The 22,393-nt window shown below is 42.7% G+C and overlaps 1 protein-coding gene across 1 annotated transcript in view; it reads right to left on the reverse strand.

Moving 5' to 3' along the window:
- Positions 1-557: 557 nt before the first annotated feature.
- LOC145408471 (uncharacterized) overlaps positions 558-22,393 on the reverse strand; it is a 25,961-nt gene continuing 4,125 nt past the window's right edge. Inside the window, exons 2-7 of the mRNA XM_080279204.1 lie at positions 17,377-17,757; positions 6,370-6,517; positions 5,637-5,688; positions 4,439-4,629; positions 2,608-2,884; positions 558-680 (exon numbers count right to left, since the gene is read on the reverse strand). Coding sequence (XP_080135330.1) covers positions 558-680; positions 2,608-2,884; positions 4,439-4,629; positions 5,637-5,688; positions 6,370-6,517; positions 17,377-17,757 — 1,172 coding nt within the window. The remainder of the gene's footprint in view (positions 681-2,607; positions 2,885-4,438; positions 4,630-5,636; positions 5,689-6,369; positions 6,518-17,376; positions 17,758-22,393) is intronic.

Raw genomic sequence — 22,393 nt, forward strand, 5'->3', positions numbered from 1 at the left:
TAGATTTAAAGACCCTTAGCGTTTCATAGAGCTGTAAAGAGCTGTTTACAGAAAAGCCCTGGAGACCTGTAGAGTTCCATAGAGCTTTAGTCCTGTAGAACCTCATAGAGCCAATTATAGAGCTTTAATTCAGTTTTTTCATGCGCTCACACTCTTACAGCTCCTTGTAATTCTCTACGAAACCCTGTGGCCTCCTGTAGGCTTCCATAGGCCTCTGTAGAATTTCCAGGAGCTCTGTATCCCTCTTAGAGCCTTATAGTCCTGTTGAGCCACTGAAGCCTTTCTTAGAGCCCCCTTGAGCTCTTATAGCCTCCATGGAGCTCTATATCCTTAGAGCCTGTTAGAGCTCCTATAGCCTTCCCGGGAGCTCTACATCCCTCTCAAGCCTTCCCTGGAGTTCTATAACCCTCCTAGAGCCCCGTTGACCTCTTGTAACCTTCCCTTGAGCTCTGTATCCCTCTCAGAGCCCCGTTGAGCTCCTGTAGCCTTCTCTTGAGCTTCATACCCTCCTTAGAGCCTCGTAGAGCGTGGATAGAGCCGTAGTGAGCGGTGAGTAGCTACATGAGTGAGCAGAAGGCGAGCCCATCAGTCAGCACCTCCTGCATAAGCACCTGGGTCTCCATAGGGAATGCCCCGCCGTCGTTAATTGCGTCGTCGTAGTAGTAGGAGTAGTAGATGCTCTGTGGATAGGCAGATAGTAATAGTGGTAGTAGTAGTGGTAGTAGTAATAATAGTATTAGTAGTAGTAGTAGTGGTAGTAGTAGTAGTCATGGAAGTATTAGTAGTAGTAATAGTATTAGTAGTAGTAGTAATAGAAATAGTAGTAGTAGTGGTGGTAGTAGTAGTAGTAATAATAGTAGAGTAGTAGTGGTAGTAGTAGTTGTAGTAGTGGTAGTGATAGTAGTAGTAGTAGTGGTAGTAGTAGTAACAGAAGTAGTGGTAGTAGTAGTAGTATAGTAGTAGTAATAGTAGTAGTACGCAACGAATACAGAAATTCAGTAATACATTTCTTATACACCCCCCATTTCTCACACATACATTTCCACCGAATACTCTCAGACATCAAAAATAAACCGGTGAATAAATAAATAAATAAATAAATAAATACGTAAATAAATAAATAAATAAATACAGTCATTCTTTATGCTCCATCTCTTTACCTTAACACCGAGGATCATTAGAAAAAGAAAAAAAAATCCCCTCTCGGTAAATAGGATCGTGTGAATGGATCAGATGAATAGGCGCCCTGGATATTGGATGAGAGAGAGAGAGAGAGAGAGAGAGAGAGAGAGAGAGGGGGGGGAGGGTTGTATGCTTTGGGCCGCCAGTAAGAGAGCGCATGTATAATTCCGTGTGTGTGTGTGTGTGTGTGAGAGAGAGAGAGAGAGAGAGAGAGAGTGGGGGGGAGGGGGCTGAATGTGTTTAGGTCGATTTTGTGTGTGTGTGTGTGTGTGTGTGTGTGTGTGTGTGTGTGTGTGTGTGTGTGTGTGTGTTTTATCTGCTGTGACTGCCTTAATGTGTATAAATATTTCCGAGTGAAAAAAGCTTACTTCTCAAAATTAGTTACCTCACAGTTTTAAATATATGAGAATTTTTTTTTTTTTTTTAGCGCCGTTAAAATTCGGAAATAGTCAGTCGAAAAAATAATATATAAAAAAACGCGAAGTTGAAAAAATGGAAATGTTTTGTAATATTAGTATTTTTATTTTTATTTTTTTTAATTCGTACTTCTGTGTTCAGTGGAAATAATTCTGGAGAAATTTTTGCTTGGGCTGTATAGAAATTATTTTTATATTAATGTTTAGTGTTAAATGTATATCTGTCTGTATAACTATGTATCTACTTGTCAGTCGTATTCATTCTCTCTCTCTCTCTCTCTCTCATTTTTCCAGTAAGGTTCTTTAGGCCTGCTTTTGCTCTTTTTTATCTATTTGCTTATCATCCTCTCCCTATCATACGCCTATAATCCATCTGTGTCTTTATCTATCCTGTCTGTCTATCTGTGTATTCATCCACTCATCACTTCATCTAATCGTTCATCTCTACCCTCCCTTCCCTCCCTCCCTCCATGCTTCTATCCGTCCATCCATCTGTCCCTCCCTCCTTCCCACCATCCATCCAAGCGTTCGTAGATCTGTTCATCCATCTGGTTCTCCTTCCACCCCTTCTTCCTTCGCTCCGTCCATCCATCTATATATTTATTCCATTCATTTATCCACCCCTCTGCCCATCCTCCTCTCCCTCCCTTCCTTCGTTTATTGATCCATCCGTCCATCTCTCTCTCGTTCCCTCCCTCCCTCCCTCCTTCTTCCTTCCTTTCCACCCTCTTTCCCTCCCTCCCTCCCTCTTTACCTCCCTTCATCCATTTATTGATCCATCCATCCATCTATCTCTCGTTCCCTCCCTCCTTCCTTCCCTTCTGCCTTCCTTTCCACCCCATTTTCCCTTCCTCCCTCCCTCCATCCATCCCTCTTCCCTCCATCCATTTACTTATCCCTCCTTCCCTTCATCCATCCATGCATCTATTTATCCCTTCCTCCCTCCCTCCCTCCAGCCATCCATCAACCCATCCGTCCATCCCTCCTTCCTTCCCTCCCTCCATCTCACCTGACACTTCGGACATCCACAGTACTGGGCAAGCTGCAGTTCCCTCAGCCTCTGCCTTTCCATGTCCCTCTCCCTCTCCAACTGCGCCTCCCTCTGCGCTTCCCTTTGTGCCTCTCGTTGCGCCTGCCGTTGTGCTTCCGCCTGCGCCTCCCTCTGCGCTTCCAGAACGGCCGCCTGCTCCTCCAAGACACGGGAATTGCGCGAAGTGAGGACGCCGACTGGGAGGAGTGCCGCTGGAAGAGTAACGTGGGGTAGTAGTAGCAGTAAACCCGATGGACTGCAGGCTGAAGTGGCCCTCCTCCTGCAGTCCACCATCATCCTTTCGGGGGATAGGGTTGGAGCTGCTGGATGTTTGACTGACTGCTTGACTGAGTGACTGACTGACTGATTGATTGATTGACTGACTGACTAATTGACTGACTGACTGATTGACTGACTAATTGACTGACTGAGTGACTGATTGACTGACTGACTGACCATTTGACTAACAGTTACTGACAAACCGCTTAACTGAAAACTAATGCATACTGAATACCATACTGTCTGATCTGCCATTTTCGACTGAGTGACTGACTATCCCATTATCTGACTGATCCCTCTTGTAAGTTGACTGATCATTTGACTGACATTTCGACTGATTCGCGAGATAGACAGACAGATAGATGGGTATGCAAATTTCAACATTATCTACACATTTCTATCTATGTATATCAATCTATCTATCTATCTATCTATCTATCTGTTTATATGCACATTCCTATCTATCCATCCATTCGTCTATATTTATCTGTCTATCTATCCACCTATCTGCACATTCCTATCTATCTATCTGCTTATTTGCACATTCCTATCTATCCATCCATCCAATTATATTCGTCTATCTGTCTATCCATTTATCTGTCTATCTGGATCTATCTGCTTATCTGTCTGTCTATCCATATGTCTATTTGCAAATTCCTCTATCTATCTATCTATCTAATCTGTCTGTCTATATATGTATCTATCTAATACAAACTTCCTCACAGATTAACCAGCACTAAAACTCACTACCCTTTAACAGCAGACCAGTCATTACCCTCCTAATTATACTTTAACTGTGGTAATTGGGGTCATTAACGTTATTTCACCCAAATTATTGTTATTTGAGTTAGAAGAAACAAGAAACATCAACAACAACAACAGCGAAAACACCAAGAGTAGGAAGAGAAACAAGGGTATAATAGTAATAATAATAATAATAATAATAATAATAATATTAATAACAGTAATAATAATAATCATCATCATCATCACCATCGTCATCATCATAATCATCCGGACCTCCTTTCCCACCCCAGGGCAGGTTGAAGAGTAGGAAGAGAAACACCTAATAATGAAATAATAATAATAATAATAATAATAATAATAATAATAATAATAATAAATCTAACATTAGGAAGAGAAACACCTAATACTGAAATAATAATAATAATAATAATAATAATAACAATAATAATAAAACTATCAGTAGGAAGAAACACCTAATACTTTAATAATAATAATAATAATAATAAAGCAACGAAAAAATGTTAAAAATCCCAGCTGACGTCAACAAAATAAAAATAAACAATGGAGGGAACAGATATAAGGTAATGAAGATACGATAAGGAACACCAAAACAACAGCAATAGCTAAAATCACTACTACTACTACTACACAAAACCATTAATATGAACCAAACAGACATAACTACCACAACAACTATTCCTCCTCCTCCTCCTCCTCCTCCTCCTACTACTACTACTACAATTACCACAACCACTACCATCCCACAGAACCACAACAACAAAACCATAAAGACCCAAATCTATACCAACCCGTCCACATACCCGGTGACGTAAGGAGGGGGCGGGTGGGGGTGGCAGCAGACGGGGGTGGGGGGTCCCTGGGGGGTGCGGGTTGGCTGCCCCCGGACGAGATTCGAACCCCGGACATCGTGTTGGCCAGAGCCTCTTCATAGCTGGGGGGTTGCTGGTAGTACGACTGTGGGGGTTATGAATGGTTATAAGCTTAAAATTTTCTGTCTATGGTATATCTATCTGTCTGTCTATTTATCTATCTGCCCTCTCGCATGTCTGCCTGTCTGTCTATCTCTGCCAACGCTACTCTGTCAATTAATATCATTCAGAGGTAGGAAAGATGTAATTAATTGAAGTACTAATCTGTCTCACCTGACCTGTTAATTTGTCTCACCTGACATGCTAATTTTCTGACCTGACTTGTTGATTTGTCTCACCTGACCTGTTGATTTGCCTCACCTGACCTGCTAATTAGTCTCACCTGACCTGCTAATTAGTCTCACCTGACCTGCTAATTTCTCACCTGACCTGTTAATTTGTCTCACCTGACCTGTTAATTTGTCTCACCTGACCTGCTAATTTGTCTCACCTGACCTGCTAATTTGTTTCACCTGACCTGAATATATATCACCCGGCTGTATCACCTGACTAGCTTCTGACTATTTTCTCAAGTGTGACTGTTGTATCAAGTGACTGACTATTCACCTCATCTGACTAATTCTTGACATCACCTGACTAACATGGAGACAGTTTTATCATACCTAACCAGCTCTCACTCACCTACCTGATATTCCACACCTGACTAGCACAGGATTGACTTACCTGACCTTACCTGTGCACCTGACTAATTAAGGCTGATCAGTGTCTCGAAGGATGGTAAAGATCCCTAACACCTCTTCCTAGGCGATTTAGTTTAGGATACGTCTTGGTTGATATAATTCTGCACGTCATTTATGCAGGGTATGGTGATAGAATGACTTAGGCACCACACAAGAGGGTGGTAATGTGTAATAAGCAAAGCAAATCGCTTAGGAAGAGGTGTAACGGAGCTTCTTTATCCCACGAGAGTACAGACTTACATTAATCTGCCATCAGCACCAAAACAAGAGGGTGCTAAGGTGTGATAAGCAAAATAAATCGCTTAGGAAAATGTGTAAGGGAGCTTCTTAACTCGCTTTTACGTGATCTTACCTCGCTCTGTGCCACCTCATAAGGCGGTGGTGGAGTCTGCAATTGCGAGGCCCTGAGGAGAGGTCAGTAAAGCATCTGTTATTTTTTTACCATAAGAAGTCAATAAAGCATCTTAGATTTTACCTAAAGTCAATAAAGCTTCATAGTTTTTACCTAAAGTCAATAAAGCTTCATAGTTTTTACCTTAAACTCAATAAAGCTTCATAGTTATTAACTTAAGTCAATAAAGCATCTTAGTTTTTTACTTTAAGAATTAGGTAAAGCATCTTAGTTTTTTACCTTAAGAAGTCAATAAAGCATCTTAGTTTTTACCTTAAGAAGTCAATAAAGTATCTAAGTTTTTTACCATAAGTCAGTAAAGCATCTTAGGTTTTACCTTAATATGTCAGTAAAGCATCTTAGAGTTTTACCTCAAGAAGTCAGTAAAGCATCTTAGTTTTTCCCTTAAGAAGTCAGTAAAGCATCTTAGTTTTTCCCTTAAGAAGTCAGTAAAGCATCTTTGGTTTTTCCCTTAAGAAGTCAGTAAAGCATCTTAGTTTTTTATACCTTCAGAAGCACTTCTTCGTGACTAGCACATTATTCTAGTATTAATCTGTTGCTACATCTCAGCATTTAAGTTGGAGAAATGGAAATTTTAGACCAATTTAAGATGAAAATAGTGTAGGCAGAAGAGTTGCTACGGCTCTCCATCCCATCCGTAGCACTTCTTCGTGACTAGCAGTTTATTTCATACCTGGTGCCTCTTCCGGAATCCTCACTCTCCGCCCGCCTCACCTCCCGCCCGCCACCCCGCCCACGCGTTGTCTCCCGCCCGCCTTCCCGCACATTTTCACGTCCAATTTCACGCCCACTGGAAGCCACCCAGGAGTAGGGCGGCGGGTCTGTGGTGGGGAGAGAGAGAAATTAAAGTTATATATATATATATATATATATATATATATATATATATATATATAGATATATATATATATATAGATAGATAGATAGATAGATAGATAGATAGATAGATAGATATATAGATAGATATATAGATAGATAGATAGATAGATAGATATAGATAGATAGATAGATATTTATTTATTTATTTATTTGTGTATTTATTTTAGGGTTGTCCATATATTGTGCTGATTTTGTTCGTAGGCGGAGAATTTTTGTTTTTGTGTTTATGTCTGTTTCCATTACTCTCTCTCTCAGTTCTACCAGATTACAGCACCTTTCTAACCAAATTATTTTCTTCTTTTTCAGGTAAATAAATGATCACCTGTTTCTTCGACTCAGTAAGTACCAAAATTAATTAATAAGTGATAAATAAGATTGCTATTATTATGCACTCGGTGGACTGCAGGATTACGGTCACTTCAGGCGGGTGCTCCCATAGATTTTTTCCTTTATTTTATTTATTTATTTATTTATTTATTTATTTTTATGCTAAGGTTATGTTTAAGGACTGTCTGTTCCGTGAGAGTGAGGTGCGTGGGGTGAGTGTGTTGTAGCGTGAAGGAATGTATCAGAGTGAATATAGAGTGTGATGGTACAGTGTGATGATGGAGTGTGAAGATACAGAGTGTGAAGGTACTGAGTGTGATGGTTGAGTGTGAAGATATAGAGTGTGCAGATACAGAGTGTGTTGTGAGAGGGAGGTATTCGGGGTGAGTGTGTTGTGAAGGACAGCATTAGAGTGAGGGGTAGAGTGTGATGATAGTGTGAAGATAGAATGTGAAGATAGTGTTGTGAGAGTGAAATACAAGAGGTGAGTGTGTTGTGGTGTGAAGGGATGTCTTAGAGTGAGTACAGAGTGTGAAGATAGAGTATGAAGATGGAGTGCGTTGTAAGAGTGAGGTGCGTGGGGTGAGTTAGTGTGTTGTGATGTGAAGAGTGTAGCATATAATTTATCTGGTTTGGTGTTTTCCCTTTCCTGTCTCTGCATTCTTCTCCATGACCGTAAAAATAGAGTGTGATGAATGTGGTGATGATGATGATAATGATGACAGCATAGAATGACAATAAAAACGATGATGATGATGGTGATGATGACAGCATAGAATAACAATAAAAACGATGATGATGATGATGATGATGATGATGATGACAGCATAGAATAACAATAAAAACGATGATGATGATGATGATGATGACAGCATAGAATAACAATAAAAACGATGATGATGATGATGATGATGACAGCATAGAATAACAGTAAAAACGATGATGATGATGATGATGATGGCAGCATAGAATAACAGTAAAAACGATGATGATGATGATGATGATGATGACAGCATAGAATAACAGTAAAAACGATGATGATGATGATGATGATGATGACAGCATAGAATAACAGTAAAAACGATGATGATGATGATGATATAGAAGAAAATGCTGCTGCTGACGTCTGCTCTCTCGTGTTCATGTAATTTTTTCTCCGTGCTTTTTTAGTCTAATGAAGGTGTCTGTCAGGTGGGAAAAGGATGAGTAGATACAGAAGGCACTCAGATAGATAAACATGTAGATGCACAGATAGACAAACATTAGTAGAGATTGATAGACAGTAATCCAAAGCTTTTAAACGTGAACACATAGATGAATGGATGCATATATTGACAGACAGACAAACAGACAGATAAATAGAGAGAAATGTGATAGACTAATTCACAGCCCTTACACGTATACAGAAATAAAATGTAAATGGAGAGCTATTTAGAAAGACAGACATGGACAAACAGATAGCCAAGTAGATAGACAGGCAAAACTCTAGACAGAGAAATTGATAGAGAAATTCAAAGCTTTGGTAGAGAAAGGTCAGAGAGCAAGAGGGGAGGTCTCTAGAGGTGTGTGTGTGTGTGTGTGTGTGTGTGTGAGAGAGAGAGAGAGAGAGAGAGAGAGAGAGAGAGAGAGAAAGAGTAGGCGTGAGTAATGATAGGCAGTGAAGTCAGAAATGTAGGAAGAAAGGAAGGTAGGAGTGAAGAAGGGAAGGAAGGAGGGGAAAAAGAGAGAGGGAGAAAGATGGAAGGAGAGGCGAAGGAAGAAAAAGAAAAAAGGAAGGATAGAAAGATAAAGGAAAGTAATAGAAATGAAGGAAAGGAGAAAAAAGAAAATAGAGAAAAACTGAAAGAATGTACAGATAGAATGAAAGAAAGGAAGAAAGACGATAATATTCTGACTGATGGAAAGATATGAATCTCTCTCTCTCTCTCTCTCTCTCTCTCTCCATTATTTCTCGTAGTTAGTGTTCTTTGTTTGTTGGACTGAACTGTGTGTGTGTGTGTGTGTGTGTGTGTGTTTGTGTGTGTGTGTGTGTGTATAAAATCTACTGTATATATTTTTATGTATATCTGAGTGAATGGATGTAGGCATATGTATAGTTGTGTATGCGTATGTGTATAAAATCTTGGTATGTGCAACACGTCTAAATATACAAGGATTATATATATATATATATATATATATATATATATATATATATATATATATATATATATATATATATATATATATATATATATTCCTGAGCCTGTGTATGTTTATGTATGTTTGTATTCCAGTGCCTGTGTATGTATATAGGTATGAATCTGTATATCCGTCTGACCCTAAATTAATCAGTTTGTTCCCTGAGGCCCACCTGTCCGCCCACACACTAATTGATACCCTCACCTCTGTCTGTCTGTCTGTCTGTCTGTGTACTCGTATATATCCTCCCACACTAAAATCCCCTGTATCCTGACACGTGTGAATTTATGTATGAATGTTTGTAAGTACATATATATTTTTTTTTTTTATGCGAGGAAGAAGGAACCAAAGGCCATAAGCCCGCAGTAACAGTTCCCTCCAAGAGAAAAACAAAATACAATATAGAGCCAAATTCAAGATCCGATCATTTTGAGATGCCTGGACACACTGCGTTTGAAAGACTGGAGATCATAGGCAGCAGGAAATACAGACAGAGGGAGACAGTTCCAGAGTTGACCTGTTGCATAAATGAAAGACTGGGAGTAACGGTTAATTCTTGCATTAGAGAGTTGGACAGAAAAAGGATGAGAGTCTGCTGCCAGACGGGTGCTACGCGCCCGTCGTAGAGGTGGAGGAATGCAAGCAGACAGTTCAGAGGAGCAGTGACCATTAAAGTAGCGATAGAAAAGAGATAAAGATGCAACAGTGCGGCGAAGAGACAGAGGTTGAAGGGAGTCAGTAAGAGGAGGAGAGTTAATGAGACGAAAAGCCTTTGACTCCACCCTATTGAGAAGAGCTGTATGAGGGGAGCCTCCCCACACATGAGAGTTGTACTCCACACAGGGGCGGATAAAACCCCTGTATAGAGTCAACAATTGCGCAGGGGTAAAGAAAGAGCGGAGTCGGCTTAGCACACCCAATCTCTTGGAAGCAGATTTTACAAGAGATGTAATATGATCTTTCCAAGATAAGTCCCGAGTAAATGAAACCCCAAGCATGTTCAAGGATGATGTAGGATTAAGCTGAATATTATTAAACATTAGTGGGTATACCTGTGGAAGATTTTGTCGGGTTGAAAGGTGTAAGAACTGAGTCTTAGATGCATTAAAGACAACCATATTATTTTTACCCCAGTCAGAGATACGAGCCAAGTCAGACATTAGGTGTGCCATAGCCTCATCCCTTGTTTGTTGAAGTAACTGTTGAGATGGGCGTTGCGGGAACCGAATGGAAAGGTGAAGGGTGGAGTCATCAGCATATGAGTGGATAGGGTTAGATGTACAGCTTAGAAGATCATTGATGAATAAAAGGAAGAGAGTTGGTGATAGGACAGAGCCCTGAGGAACACCACTGTTGATAGATCTAGGAGAAGAACGATGGCCGTCTATAACAGCGGCTATAGAACGACCAGAAAGGAAGCTAGCGATGAAGGCACAGATAGAAGGATAGAAACCGTAGGAGGGCAGTTTGGAAATTAAAGATTTATGCCAGACTCGATCGAAAGCCTTTGAGATGTCAAGTGCAATGGCAAAGCTTTCGCCAAAGTCCCGAAAGGAGGATGACCAGGAGTCTGAAAGGTAGGTGAGAAGATCGCCAGTGGAGCGTCCCTGACGGAACCCATACTGACGATCGGAAAGAAGGTTGTGATAGGAAAGATGCCTTAAAATTTTTCTATTAAGAATTGACTCGAAAACTTTTGAAATACAGGACGTTAAAGCAATTGGACGATAGTTGGAGGGTTGGGAGTGGTCACCCTTCTTTGGGACTGGCTGAATGAGAGCAAACTTCCAGCAAGAAGGAAAGGTACAAGTTGACAGACAAAGACGAAAGAGTTTGCCTAGGCAGGGTGTAAGCACAGAAGCACAGTTCTTGAGAACAACAGGAGGGACCCCATCAGGCCCATATGCCTTGTTAGTACTGAGGCCAGTGATGGCAGAAAATACATCAACTGAAGAAATTTTAATGTCAGCCATGAGGAAGTCAGAGGGGGGAAGTGATGGAGGAACAGCACCGGAATCGTCTAAGGTAGAATTGGAGGAGAAAGTCTGTGTGAAGAGATCTGCTTTATCAGTAGAAGAAATAACTACAGAACCATCAGAGTAGAAAAGAGGAGGGAAGGATGATGAGGTAAAGTTGTTAGAAAGATTTTTGGCAAGATGCCAGAAGGAGCGGGAAGAATTCGAGTTGGAGAGTTGAGAGCATTTAGTATGGATGAAATTATTTTTAGTAGAGCGAAGAACAGACTTAGCACGATTCCGGGCAGAAACGTAAAGATGATGTGATTCAGGGGTGGGTTGGCTCCGGTACCTTTTGTAGGCCCTCTCCTTGTTGCGGACAGCATTAGAACAAGCGTGATTAAACCAAGGCTTTCTTGCATTAGTCAAAGGATATGAGAAAGGAATGTATGCTTCCATGCCCGAGAAAATAACCTCCGTAATGCGCAAGGCACACTCAGATGGCTCACGGCCATGGAAGCAATAATCATTCCAGGGAAAATCAAAGAAGTACTGCCCGAGGGCCTCCCAGTCTGCGGTTCCAAAATGCCACAGACGACGTTTCTCTGGAGGGTCCACAGGCCGTACCGGAGTGATAGGACAGGTTAAGGTAATAAGGTTGTGATCGGAGGAGCCCAACGGAGAGAAAAGATTAACAGAGTAAGCAGAAGGATTAGTTGTGAGGAAGAGGTCAAGTATGTTGGAGCTGTCTCCAAGGCGGTCAGGGATACGGGTAGGGTGCTGTACAAGCTGCTCTAGGTCATTAAGGATAGAAAAGATGTAGGCTTGTTCACCAGGTGGATCCGTGAAAGGAGAGGAGAGCCAAAGGTGGTGGTGAACATTGAAATCTCCAAGAATGGAGATTTCAGAGAAAGGAGAAATGGATAGAATGTGTTCCATCGTAGAAGTAAGATAGTCGAAGAATTTTTGATAGTCAGTAGAATTAGGGGATAAGTAAACAGCACAGATATATTTAGTCAGAGAATGACAGGAAAGCCGAAGCCAGAGTGTGGAGAATTCAGAAGAATCAAGTTCAGGAACACGAGAGCAAGATAAGTCGTTGCGTATATATACACAACAGCCACCTTTGGCTTTGAAATGAGTATAGAGAAAGTAGGAGGATACAGAAAAGGGTTTGCTGTCAGTTGCCTCAGACAGCTGAGTCTCCGTTAGAAAAAGAAGGTGAGGTTTAGAGGAGGAGAGGTGGTGCTCAACAGAGCGAAAGTTAGAGGAAAGGCCGCGAATGTTGCAGAAATGAAGAAGAAGAGAGTCAGACAGTGGTTCCAGGCATCTTGAGTCGTCACCGGGAGAGGGGCAGATGGTGGGGGCATTTATGGTCCCCCCCCCTGGGGACTCCGAGGCTTGGTAAAACGACGCCATTTTGGGTAAATTTTGAATAGGAAGTGTAGTGTGTACTGTGCATGTAGTTTGGTGAAGATAGTTAGAGAAATTTGTACTGGAGAGCATGCTGGCCTACTCTCTGTGTAACTGAGACACTGAAAAAGTTCAGCAAAGGTGGATGGCCAGGAACTAGTCCTGAGGGCTGATGAAACGGGAGCTCCAGCACTCCCTGTCATCAGCTTTCCATCCACCTCGGGAGTACTGCCCTGCTCGACTGGTGCTACAGTCTACTCCTCTGAATGTATGTATGTATGTATCTATCCTCCCACACTAAAAAATATCTCATATCCTGACACGTGTGTATGTATGTATGTATCATCCCACTAAAAAATTCCTTATATCCTGACATGTATGTATGTATGTATGTATCCATCCTACCACACTAAAAAATATCTTATATCCTGAAACGTGTGTATGTATGTATGTATGTATGCTAACAAATACCTGACACCCTCTCACGTGTGTAGGTGTACCGATATGTATGTATGTATGTATGTATCCCAGCAAATACCTGACACCCTCTCGCGTATGTATGTGTATTGGTATGTATGTATGTATGTATGTATCCCCCAACATTAACAGATTGCTGACATCCACATGTATGAATGTATGTGTACTTGTATGTCTGTTTAATGTGCGGCAGTGTGTGTAGGTATTCATGTATGTGTGTGTATACAGTATTTGGATTTGTGTGTATGTATTCCAGTGTGCGTGTGTATGCCTGTATATTCATGTCTGTATGTATGAATTTCTGTGTATGTCATCCTATGTGCGTAGGTATGCCTGTGTATGTATGTGCGTATTTATGGGGTTGTGTGTATGTGGTCCTGTGTGTGTGTAGTCCTGTATATTCACGTTGTGTGTGTGTGTGTGTGTGTGTGTGTGTGTGTGTGTGTGTGTGTGTGTGTGTGTGTGTGTGTGTGTGTGTGTGTGTGCAATAAGACTCAATTAACTCCATTCTCCCCCACTGAGCCGTCAATTAAGCCTGTCTTTGTAATGGCTTGTTGTGTTTGTCTGTTTGTTTTGCTGTTTGTAAGAGTCCATGTGTATTTTAGTAAGTGGCTGTGTTTGTGAGACTGTATTATTGCTTAGTGGAATGTGTGTGTGTGTGTGTGTGTGTGTGTGTGTGAGTGTGTGTGTGTGTGTGTGTGTGTGTGTGTGTGTGTGTGTGTGTGTGTTTATATATATGACCACTACATCACTACCATTACGCTGCCCTTTAAAAAATTACACAATGCTCACTCCCAATTTAACTTGGACCCGTGTTTGGATGTGCTTGTGTGTTTTTTGGCGGTGTTTGGATGTTTTGCTGCGTTTGGATGTGTTTTTTTGCGGTGTTTTGCTGTGTTTGGATGTGTGCTTTGGAGATGTTTGGATGTGTGTGTGCTTTGGCGGTGTTTGGATGTGTCTTGGCGGTGTTTGGATAAGTGTTTTGGTGGTGTTTGAATGTATTTGGCTCTGTTCTGCCTGTGTTCGTTAGTTTTTGACAGTGTTTGTGTGTTTGTGCCAGTTTGAATGTGTGCTCAGTCGTTTTTTTTTGTGTGTGTTTGTGATTGGATGTGTGCTTGGTAGTGTTTGTTTTGCTAATGACTGTGTGTGTTTTGCTGGTGTTTGTGTTTATTTTGCGGTGTGTGTTTATTTGCGTATTTTAATGTGTGCTCTGTTGTATGTTTGGGTGTTTTTGTTTGTGATCGGATGTGTGCTTTCAAGTGGTGATGTTTGTGTTTTGTCTGCTTTTGTGTTTGTTTGACGGTGTTTGCGTTTGAATGTGTGGTCAGTTTTTATGTTTGGCTGTTTGTTTGATTGGGTGAATGCTTGAGTGTGTTTGTTGACTGTGTTTGTTTTTGTTTGTTTGCTTGGAACTGTGCATGGCTGTGTTTTAGGCAGTGTTTACCTTGGCTTCTTTGCATGTTTGTGTTTAGATGATTTCACCGTTTGTGTTGGGTTGCGCATGTTTGTGTATGTTGATCATGGTTGGGCCTTGGTATGGGTATCTGTTTGGTTGAATTGTGTGTGTGTGTGTGTGTGTGTGTGTGTGTGTGTGTGTGTGTGTGTGTGTGTGTGTGTGTGTGTGTGTTATCGTTTGTTTCTGAATGTGTTTACTTTTGTGCGTTTATTAGAATTGCTTATTTTCACCTTGTTTGTGTGTTTGTGTTTAGTAGTGTTTTTCTTTTGTGAATCTATTTCTCAGTGTGTTTGTTTTTGGTCATCAGTGTGTGTTTTTTGACAGGCAGTCTTTGTATTCTTTGTGTGTTTGTTTGCATGTAGCTGTGTTTATGCTTGGATGTTGTTTACTAGCGTGTTTTTGTTATTTTTTTGCACTTTTGTTCGCCTGTTTGTCGGAGCGTGTTTGAGTTGTATGTTTTTTCCGAGGCGTGTGTGTTCGTGTGTTTTTTTCAGCGTCGGATTTCAGGCATTTGGGATGGCCTGTTTGTGTGTGTGTTTTTTAAAGTGTTCGTTCGTGTTTTTACTGCGCATACATTCCCATATTTTGTCAAGGGTGAACGTGTGTGGTGTTTATATTGCTGTGTGTGTGTGTGTGTGTGTGTGTGTGTGTGTGTGCTTTAAAGAAATAGTGTGTACATGTGTTTCGGATTATTATTGCCGTGTGTGTGTGTGTGTGTGTGTGTGTGTGTGTGTGTGTGTGTGAGAGAGAGAGAGAGAGAGAGAGAGAGAGAGAGAGAGAGAGAGAGAGAGAGAGAGGCGGACAGAGACTAACCATGCATATCCATCAAAGTGTTTATATAAATGCATTGAAATTTTCACACACACACACACACACACACACACACACACACACACACACACACACACACACACACACACACACACACACACACACACACACACACACACGCACAATTTCCCACGCAACATACAAATCATTTCTCTCCATCCCACCCACTCCCAATTAAAAAAATATCTATCCATTCAACCAAAAATCACGCAAGATAAATTGATGTCTAGTTTAATTATTTATTTATTTATTTATTTTATTTTTATTTATTAATAGTTGGCCAGGAATGAGTTGAGTTTGGATGCAGGCAGTTGTGTGTGTTTGGAGCAACTTTTGTTTGGTGTGAGTTGTTTGGCGCGGAGTTGTGTGTGTTGTGGGGAGTTGTGTGTGTTGTGGGGAGTTGTGTGTGTTGTGGGAGTTGTGTGTTGTGGGGAGTTGTGTGGGTTGTGGGGAGTTGTGTGGGTTGTGGGGAGTTGTGTGGGTTGTGGGGAGTTGTGTGGGTTGTGGGGTGTTGTGGGGAGTTGTGTGGGTCGTGGGGAGTTGTGTGGGTTGTGGGGTGTTGTGGGGAGTTGTGTGGGTCGTGGGGAGTTGTGTGGGTTGTGGGGAGTTGTGTGGGTTGTGAGGAGTTGTGTGGGTTGTGGGGAGTTGTGGGGGTTGTCGGGAGTTGTGTGCGTTGTGGGGAGTTGTGTGGGTTGTGGGGAGTTGTGTGGGTTGTGGGGAGTTGTGTGGGTTGTGGGGCTTTGTGTGGGTTGTGTGTGTTGTGTGGGTTGTGGGGAGTTGTGTGTGTTGTGGGGAGTTGTGTGGGTTGTGAGGAGTTGTGTGGGTTGTGGGGGTTGTCGGGAGTTGTGTGCGTTGTGGGGAGTTGTGTGGGTTGTGGGGAGTTGTGTGGGTTGTAGGGCGTTGTGTGGGTTGTGGGAGTTGTGTGTGTTGTGTGGGTTGTGGGAGTTGTGTGTGTTGTGTGGGTTGTGGGGAGTTGTGTGTGTTGTGGGGAGTTGTGTGTGTTGTGGGGAGTTGTGTGGGTTGTGGGGAGTTGTGTGGGTTGTAAGGAGTTGTGGGGGTTGTCGGGAGTTGTGTGCGTTGTGGGGAGTTGTGTGGGTTGTAAGGAGTTGTGGGGGTTGTCGGGAGTTGTGTGCGTTGTGGGGAGTTGTGTGGGTTGTGGGGAGTTGTGTGGGTTGTGGGGACTTGTGTGGGTTGTAAGGATTTGTGTGGGTTGTGGGGAGTTGTGTGGGTTGTGGGGAGTTTTGTGGGTCTTGGGGAGTTGTGTGGGTCGGGGGGAGTTGTGGGAGTTGTGTGTGTTGTGGGAGTTGTGTGTGTTGTGGGGAGTTGTGTGTGTTGTGGGGAGTTGTGTGTGTTGTGGGGAGTTGTGTGGGTTGTGGGGAGTTGTGTGGGTTGTAAGGAGTTGTGTGGGTTGTGGGGAGTTGTGGGAGATACAGGTGGAGTCAGAAGTTTGGGCACACGATACATGGTTGGATACAGATGGATTCAGAAGTTAGGGGTAAATTATATCATACAGTAACACTCAGTAGTTATTTGGTATGAAGTTGTGTGGGTTGTAGAGAGTTGTGGGCGGTACAGGCGGACTCAAGAGTTTGGATACTGCTGGATTTAGTGGCTGTGTACAGTTGTAGTCAAAAGTTAAGTACAGGATATATACAGTAGTAGGTACCATGCACTTATAGCCAACAGTTATGCACCATTTATCATCATCATCATCATCATCATCATCATCCATACTCTCCTTCACACCGCATCACCATAAAAAGCAATTCATAGTTAAGGAAAAAAATATATATACTGAGTCTGGAGTGAGGCAGTAGTGTGTCTGAAGGAACTTTGTGTGATGTGATGGTGTTTGCTTCAGAGGTGTGGAATTAGGGAAAGGGCTGGCGGTGTGCAAGGTATATCTATCTATATTTTTTACTTTCTGTTTTCTCTCTCTCTCTCTCTCTCTCTCTCTCTCTCTCACAGTACGTTTGCTTATTCGCTCTATTGGTGTCGTCAGTCTTTCTTTTTTTCTACTTATTTTGCTGTCTTCCCTTACATTCCCATCTTCCTTTCCTCAGTCACAGTCAATCATTAAGTCATTCAGTCAGTCACTCAGGCATTTAGTCAATCAGTCTATCTTTCTGTCTATCTATCTATCTGTCTATCTCCTCCCTACCAGTTATCCTGTAGGCGTCATAGCGATCCATACTTCTGGATCGCCTTCTGGTCTCCGTCACCAGGACCTGTCTGCTCAGTCTAGTGCTTCCTCCTGTCCCCGCCCCCCCTCCTCCTCCTGCTGTCGCTGCATTGGCGCTGCTGCTCCTGCTACTACTGCTGCTGCTCCCACCGTCCCCGTCGCTGTGGTTGCTGCTGCTACTGCTACTGCTGTTATTCGGGGAGCTGTTGTTCGGGGAGCTTCCGGTGCTACCTGAAGACGACGGGGTGGAACCTTCGCTGTTGGTCGTACCGCTGTTCCACCCCCGCGAAGCAGAGCCGGGGTCGAAGCTGCTTTGACCCCTTAGATATTTGGCTCTCGTGTGGCAGTGGCGGCACTTTCCTGGGAGTTAGAAGAAAGATGGGTTAGAGATAAGTCAGGGATAGGTTACAAGAGCTTCTGTGTGTCTAAGTCTACTTGTATTATTGTTTCAGTCTCATGGAGTTAAAGATTCGAAGCTGTTTGGCCCCTGAAGTACTTGGCTCTCGTGTGGCAGTGGCGGCACTATCCTGGGGTTAGAAGGAAGAGAGGTTAGATAAGGCTGTATAGAGGTTAGAAGGGTTAGGCTGATTAGGTTTGGTCTGTTCTGTTCATTGTTCCATTCATTGTTCGAAAATGCTTTGACTCCTCGGGTATCTGGCTTTTGTGTGGCAGTGGCGACATTTTCATGGGGGTTAGAAGAAAGTTAAAGGAGTTAAAGTTATGGATAGGTTACAAGGGCTTTGGTGTGTCACGATCTGCATGAATTATTGTTTCCGTCTCATAAAGTTAAAGATTCGAAGCTGTTTTGACTCCTCAGGTACTTGGCACTCGTGTGACTATGGCGGTTTGTTCTTGGGGGTTAGAAGAAAGTTAGAGGGGTTAGAGATAAATTAGAGACTTACAAGGATTTTGGTGTCACAAGCTCCCTCTTTTGACTCACTACACCTCCAAGCGTCCTTTACAGTATCTCATAATATTTTGGTTAAATTAGATTGTAAAATTTTAGCTGATTGATGGGTAGGAATTTGGCTTTATTTGTTAGGAAGGCCTGGTTCGTAAAGGGATTTTTGACTGCCGCAGAGAGAGAGAGAGAGAGAGAATAAGGTAATTTTGATGTTCCACCACAGAGAAGCACAACCGAATATTTCACGAGAGAGAGAGAGAGAGAGAGAGAGAGAGAGAGAGAGAGAGAGAGAGAGAGAGACAGACAGACAGACAGACAGACAGAGACAGAGAGAAAGAGAGAGAGAGAGAGGGTACACATGCCAGGCTCTGAAAGCATGCGACTATTAAAGCAACCATTAACACAGCTCACAAGCAACTCTCTATTTCCTTTATTGTGTGTAGTGTGAGAAAGTTTATGTATATGAGTAAGTTGTCTCTGTTTTATCTATATCTATCTATATCTATCTGTCCGTAAATCAGTCAGTCAGTCTATGTCTTTATCAGTCAAACGGTTTATCTATCAGTCTGTTCCCCACTCTATCTGTCTGTCTATCTATCTTTGTTCATCTGTCAGTCTGTTCCCCTCCTCTCTGTCTCTGTTTTTCTATCTATGTATATGTCTGTCTCTCTCCACCCTTCTCTCACTGTCTGTTTGTCTGTCTCTCTCTCCACCCTTCTCTCACTGTCTGTTTGTCTGTCTCTCTCCACCCTTCTCTCACTGTCTGTTTGTCTGTCTCTCTCCACCCTTCTCTCACTGTCTGTTTGTCTGTCTCTCTCCACCCTTCTCTCACTGTCTGTTTGTCTCTCTCCACCCTTCTCTCACTGTCTGTTTGTCTCTCTCTTAGCCTACCTACCGTCCGATCTCTCTGCCTCTTTCTGCTTCTTTCTATTTTATCTTTCTCTCCTATCTTTCCATCTTTCCTCCTGCCTCCATCCCTGTCTGTCTGTCTGCCTGGGTGGGAAGGGAGAGGCGGGGAGGACATGGCATTTCCCTGCACTGTGCTTGTGTGGAATGCTGGCTGGATATAGCAGGGCAAGGCAAGGCAGGCAGGGTAGGTAGGCAAGGAGGGAGGTAAGAAGCATGGAAAGATGGAGTTAGGCAGGCAGGTAGGCAGGATTAGGATAGGTAGGCAGGGAAGAACTGGGGTAGGCAGGCAGGAAAGGACTAGGGCAGCTAGGCAGGGAAGGAGGTAGGAAGCAGGGAAAGATGGGGTTAGGCAGGCAGGTAGGCAGGATTAGGATAGGTAGGCAAGGAAGGCTGTAGGAAGCAGGGAAAGATGGGGTTAGGCAGGCAGGTAGGCAAGATTAGGGTAGGTAGGCAAGGAGGTAGGTAAGGAGAGAGGCAGGAGGTCAGATAAGAGTGGGGCTAGGTACGCGCCGGTAGGTAGATGGGTGGAGAAGCAGGGAGGAGGGAAGATTAGCAGGGAGGTGGGTTGGCAGGGTGGTAAGTGGCGGAGAGGTAGGTAGGTAGAGAAGAGGACAGGCAGAGAAGAATGGATTAAATTGGCAAGGAGACAGGTAGGCAGGCGGACAGAAAGGGAAGAAGGGAGGTAGGTTGGCAGGCAGGCAGGGAGGCAGGTACTGTGGGCAAGGAGAAAAAAGGGTGGGAGGCAGAAATAGAGAAGTTTGAAGTAGGGAAGGAGGGTGATAAGGGAGGGAGAGAAAGACAAGAAGATAAAAATAAAAGGAGGGAGATAGAAAGGAAGACAGGAGGGAAGGGAGTAAGACAAGCAGAGGGGAAGAGAGGTAGGGAGGTAGACAGGAAGGCAGGGAGACATAGGAGGAAAGAGGGAGAATAAAGAAAGGAGAAAGAGAAGGAGGGAGCAGAGGAATAAAGGTGAAAGGCAGGGAAGTAAAGAGGGAGGGAGGCAGTGAAGGAAGTAGGGAGGAGAGAAGAGAGGAAGTAATAAGAAAGGAGGAAGTAAGAGTAGGGGAGAGGAGGAAGAGGGGAGTAGGAGGGAGGGAGTCAGGAAAAGGAAGGCGAAGAGAGAAAGAAAGGAAGAAAAAGGAAGAATGGAGGAAGAGGAGGAGACGAAGCAGAAAGAAGAGAGGAAGGAAAAATGAGTCGGGAGGAATGAAGAATGGAGGATGAAGAGCGGATTGGGGGAAAGACGGAGAAATGTGTGTGTGTGTGTGTGTGTGTGTGTGTGTGTGAGAGAGAGAGAGAGAGAGAGAGAGAGAGAGAGAGAGAGAGAGAGAGAGAAATAAGTAAAAGAAATGGATAAATAAGTAAATAGACAAATGAATGAGAGAGAGAGAGAGAGAGAGAGAGAGAGAGAGAGAGAGAGAGAGAGAGAGAGAGAGAGAGAGAGAGAGAGTGAGAGAGAGAAATTTCCCTAAGTGAGGCAAACCCCGGACTCCTGATGGCCCATGAAGCAAGGAGGCAACGCACTCCATCATCGCTCTCTCTCTCTCCCACTCTCTCTCTCTCTCTCTCTCTCTCTCTCTCTCTCAATTTATCTATATATCAACGTTTATCTATATATATCTACAAGTCTATCTTTGTATATTATTCTTTGTCTGTCCATCTGTTTATCTATCTGTCTATCTACATCAATCTATCTGTATCTAGCTGTCCAATTAGCTAGCTGTCTCCGTATACATCCATATATCCATCTGTTCTATCCATTCATCTGTCTATCTGTCGACATCTATCTGCCAGTCTCTGTCTATCAAACGATCTTTATCTTTCTGTCTATCTATCTGTCTATCTATTTGTCTGCTTGTCTGTCTGTCTGTCTATCTATATCCATCTCTCTCTCTCTCTCTCTCTCTCTCTCTCTCTCTCTCACACACACACACACACACACACACACACACACACACACACACTCATTCCTCATTCCTTCCCCCTTTTCTCCCATCCTCCCTTCATTGCCCCTCCTTCCTGCCCATTTCTATTCCATTCCCTCTTCTCATTTGCATTGTATCACTTCATAGACAACCCCCCCTCTGTATCTATCCATCTATCTGTCTGTCTATCTATCTCAGTTTAACTCTCTAATACTCTCTTTTTTTCAAGATTTCCTTTATTTTTATATCATTCCTCTTCTTCATTTCTCGCTTTTGGTTAAGTTCGCATTCCTTCTTTTTGTATATATAATTATCCTTTTTCTCACATTTCATTCTCCCTCGCTGTCTGTCTGTCTGCCTACCTGTCTGTCTATCTATATATTAGTCTACCTCTTTATCAATCTGTCTCTCTGTCAGTTTACATGTATATCCACTTATGTTTTTCCGTACATCATAAATATATTTCCTTATTAGTTCCCTACATTCCCACTCCCTTTTTTATTTATTCTCTCTCTCTCTCTCTCTCTCTCTCTCTCTCTCTCTCTCGACTCAAGAGGGCCTCCCAAGTTGTTTAAAGTCCTCAACCTTTTCCACAGCCTGGCTCTAAGTTGTGCTGGAGGACGCTTTAGAGAGAGAGAGAGAGAGAGAGAGAGAGAGAGAGAGAGATGATGTGGTGGGAAAGAGAAGATGTAGAAATAAGAAATCTTAGAATGAAAAAAGAGGAAAGTGGAAAGGAAGAAGGAAAACTGCAGTATATTGGATGAGAGAGAGAGAGAGAGAGAGAGAGAGAGAGAGAATTCTTCTTTTATCATTCTCCAATAAGTTTTTACATTAGAACTGTGTCAGCTTTTTAAATATTAACAGAAACATATTTGGGGGTTGGTTGTGTGGCGATGCTGATAGTGAGATGATGATGTTGATATGATTGTGGTGGTGATGATGATGATGATGATGATGATGATGATGATGATGGTGATAATAATGATGATGATGATGATGATAAGGAGGAGGAGGAGGATAGCTGTAACTGATGATGATGATGATGATGGCGACTACGATGTGATAAAAATGAAGATGATGGTAGCGGAGATGATGATGATGATGATGATAGCGGAGATGATGATGATGATGATGATGATGATGATGATGGTGATAATGATGATGATGATGTTGATAGTAATGATGATAATGACGGCGATAATGATAATAATGGTGATGATGTGAGAGTGAGAGTAATACAATTTCTTCCACGCAAACA

The sequence above is a fragment of the Coenobita brevimanus genome, chromosome 77, assembly GCF_032717465.1.
Source record: "Coenobita brevimanus isolate Jiangsu-jjx chromosome 77, ASM3271746v2, whole genome shotgun sequence".
Lineage (NCBI taxonomy): Eukaryota > Metazoa > Arthropoda > Malacostraca > Decapoda > Coenobitidae > Coenobita > Coenobita brevimanus.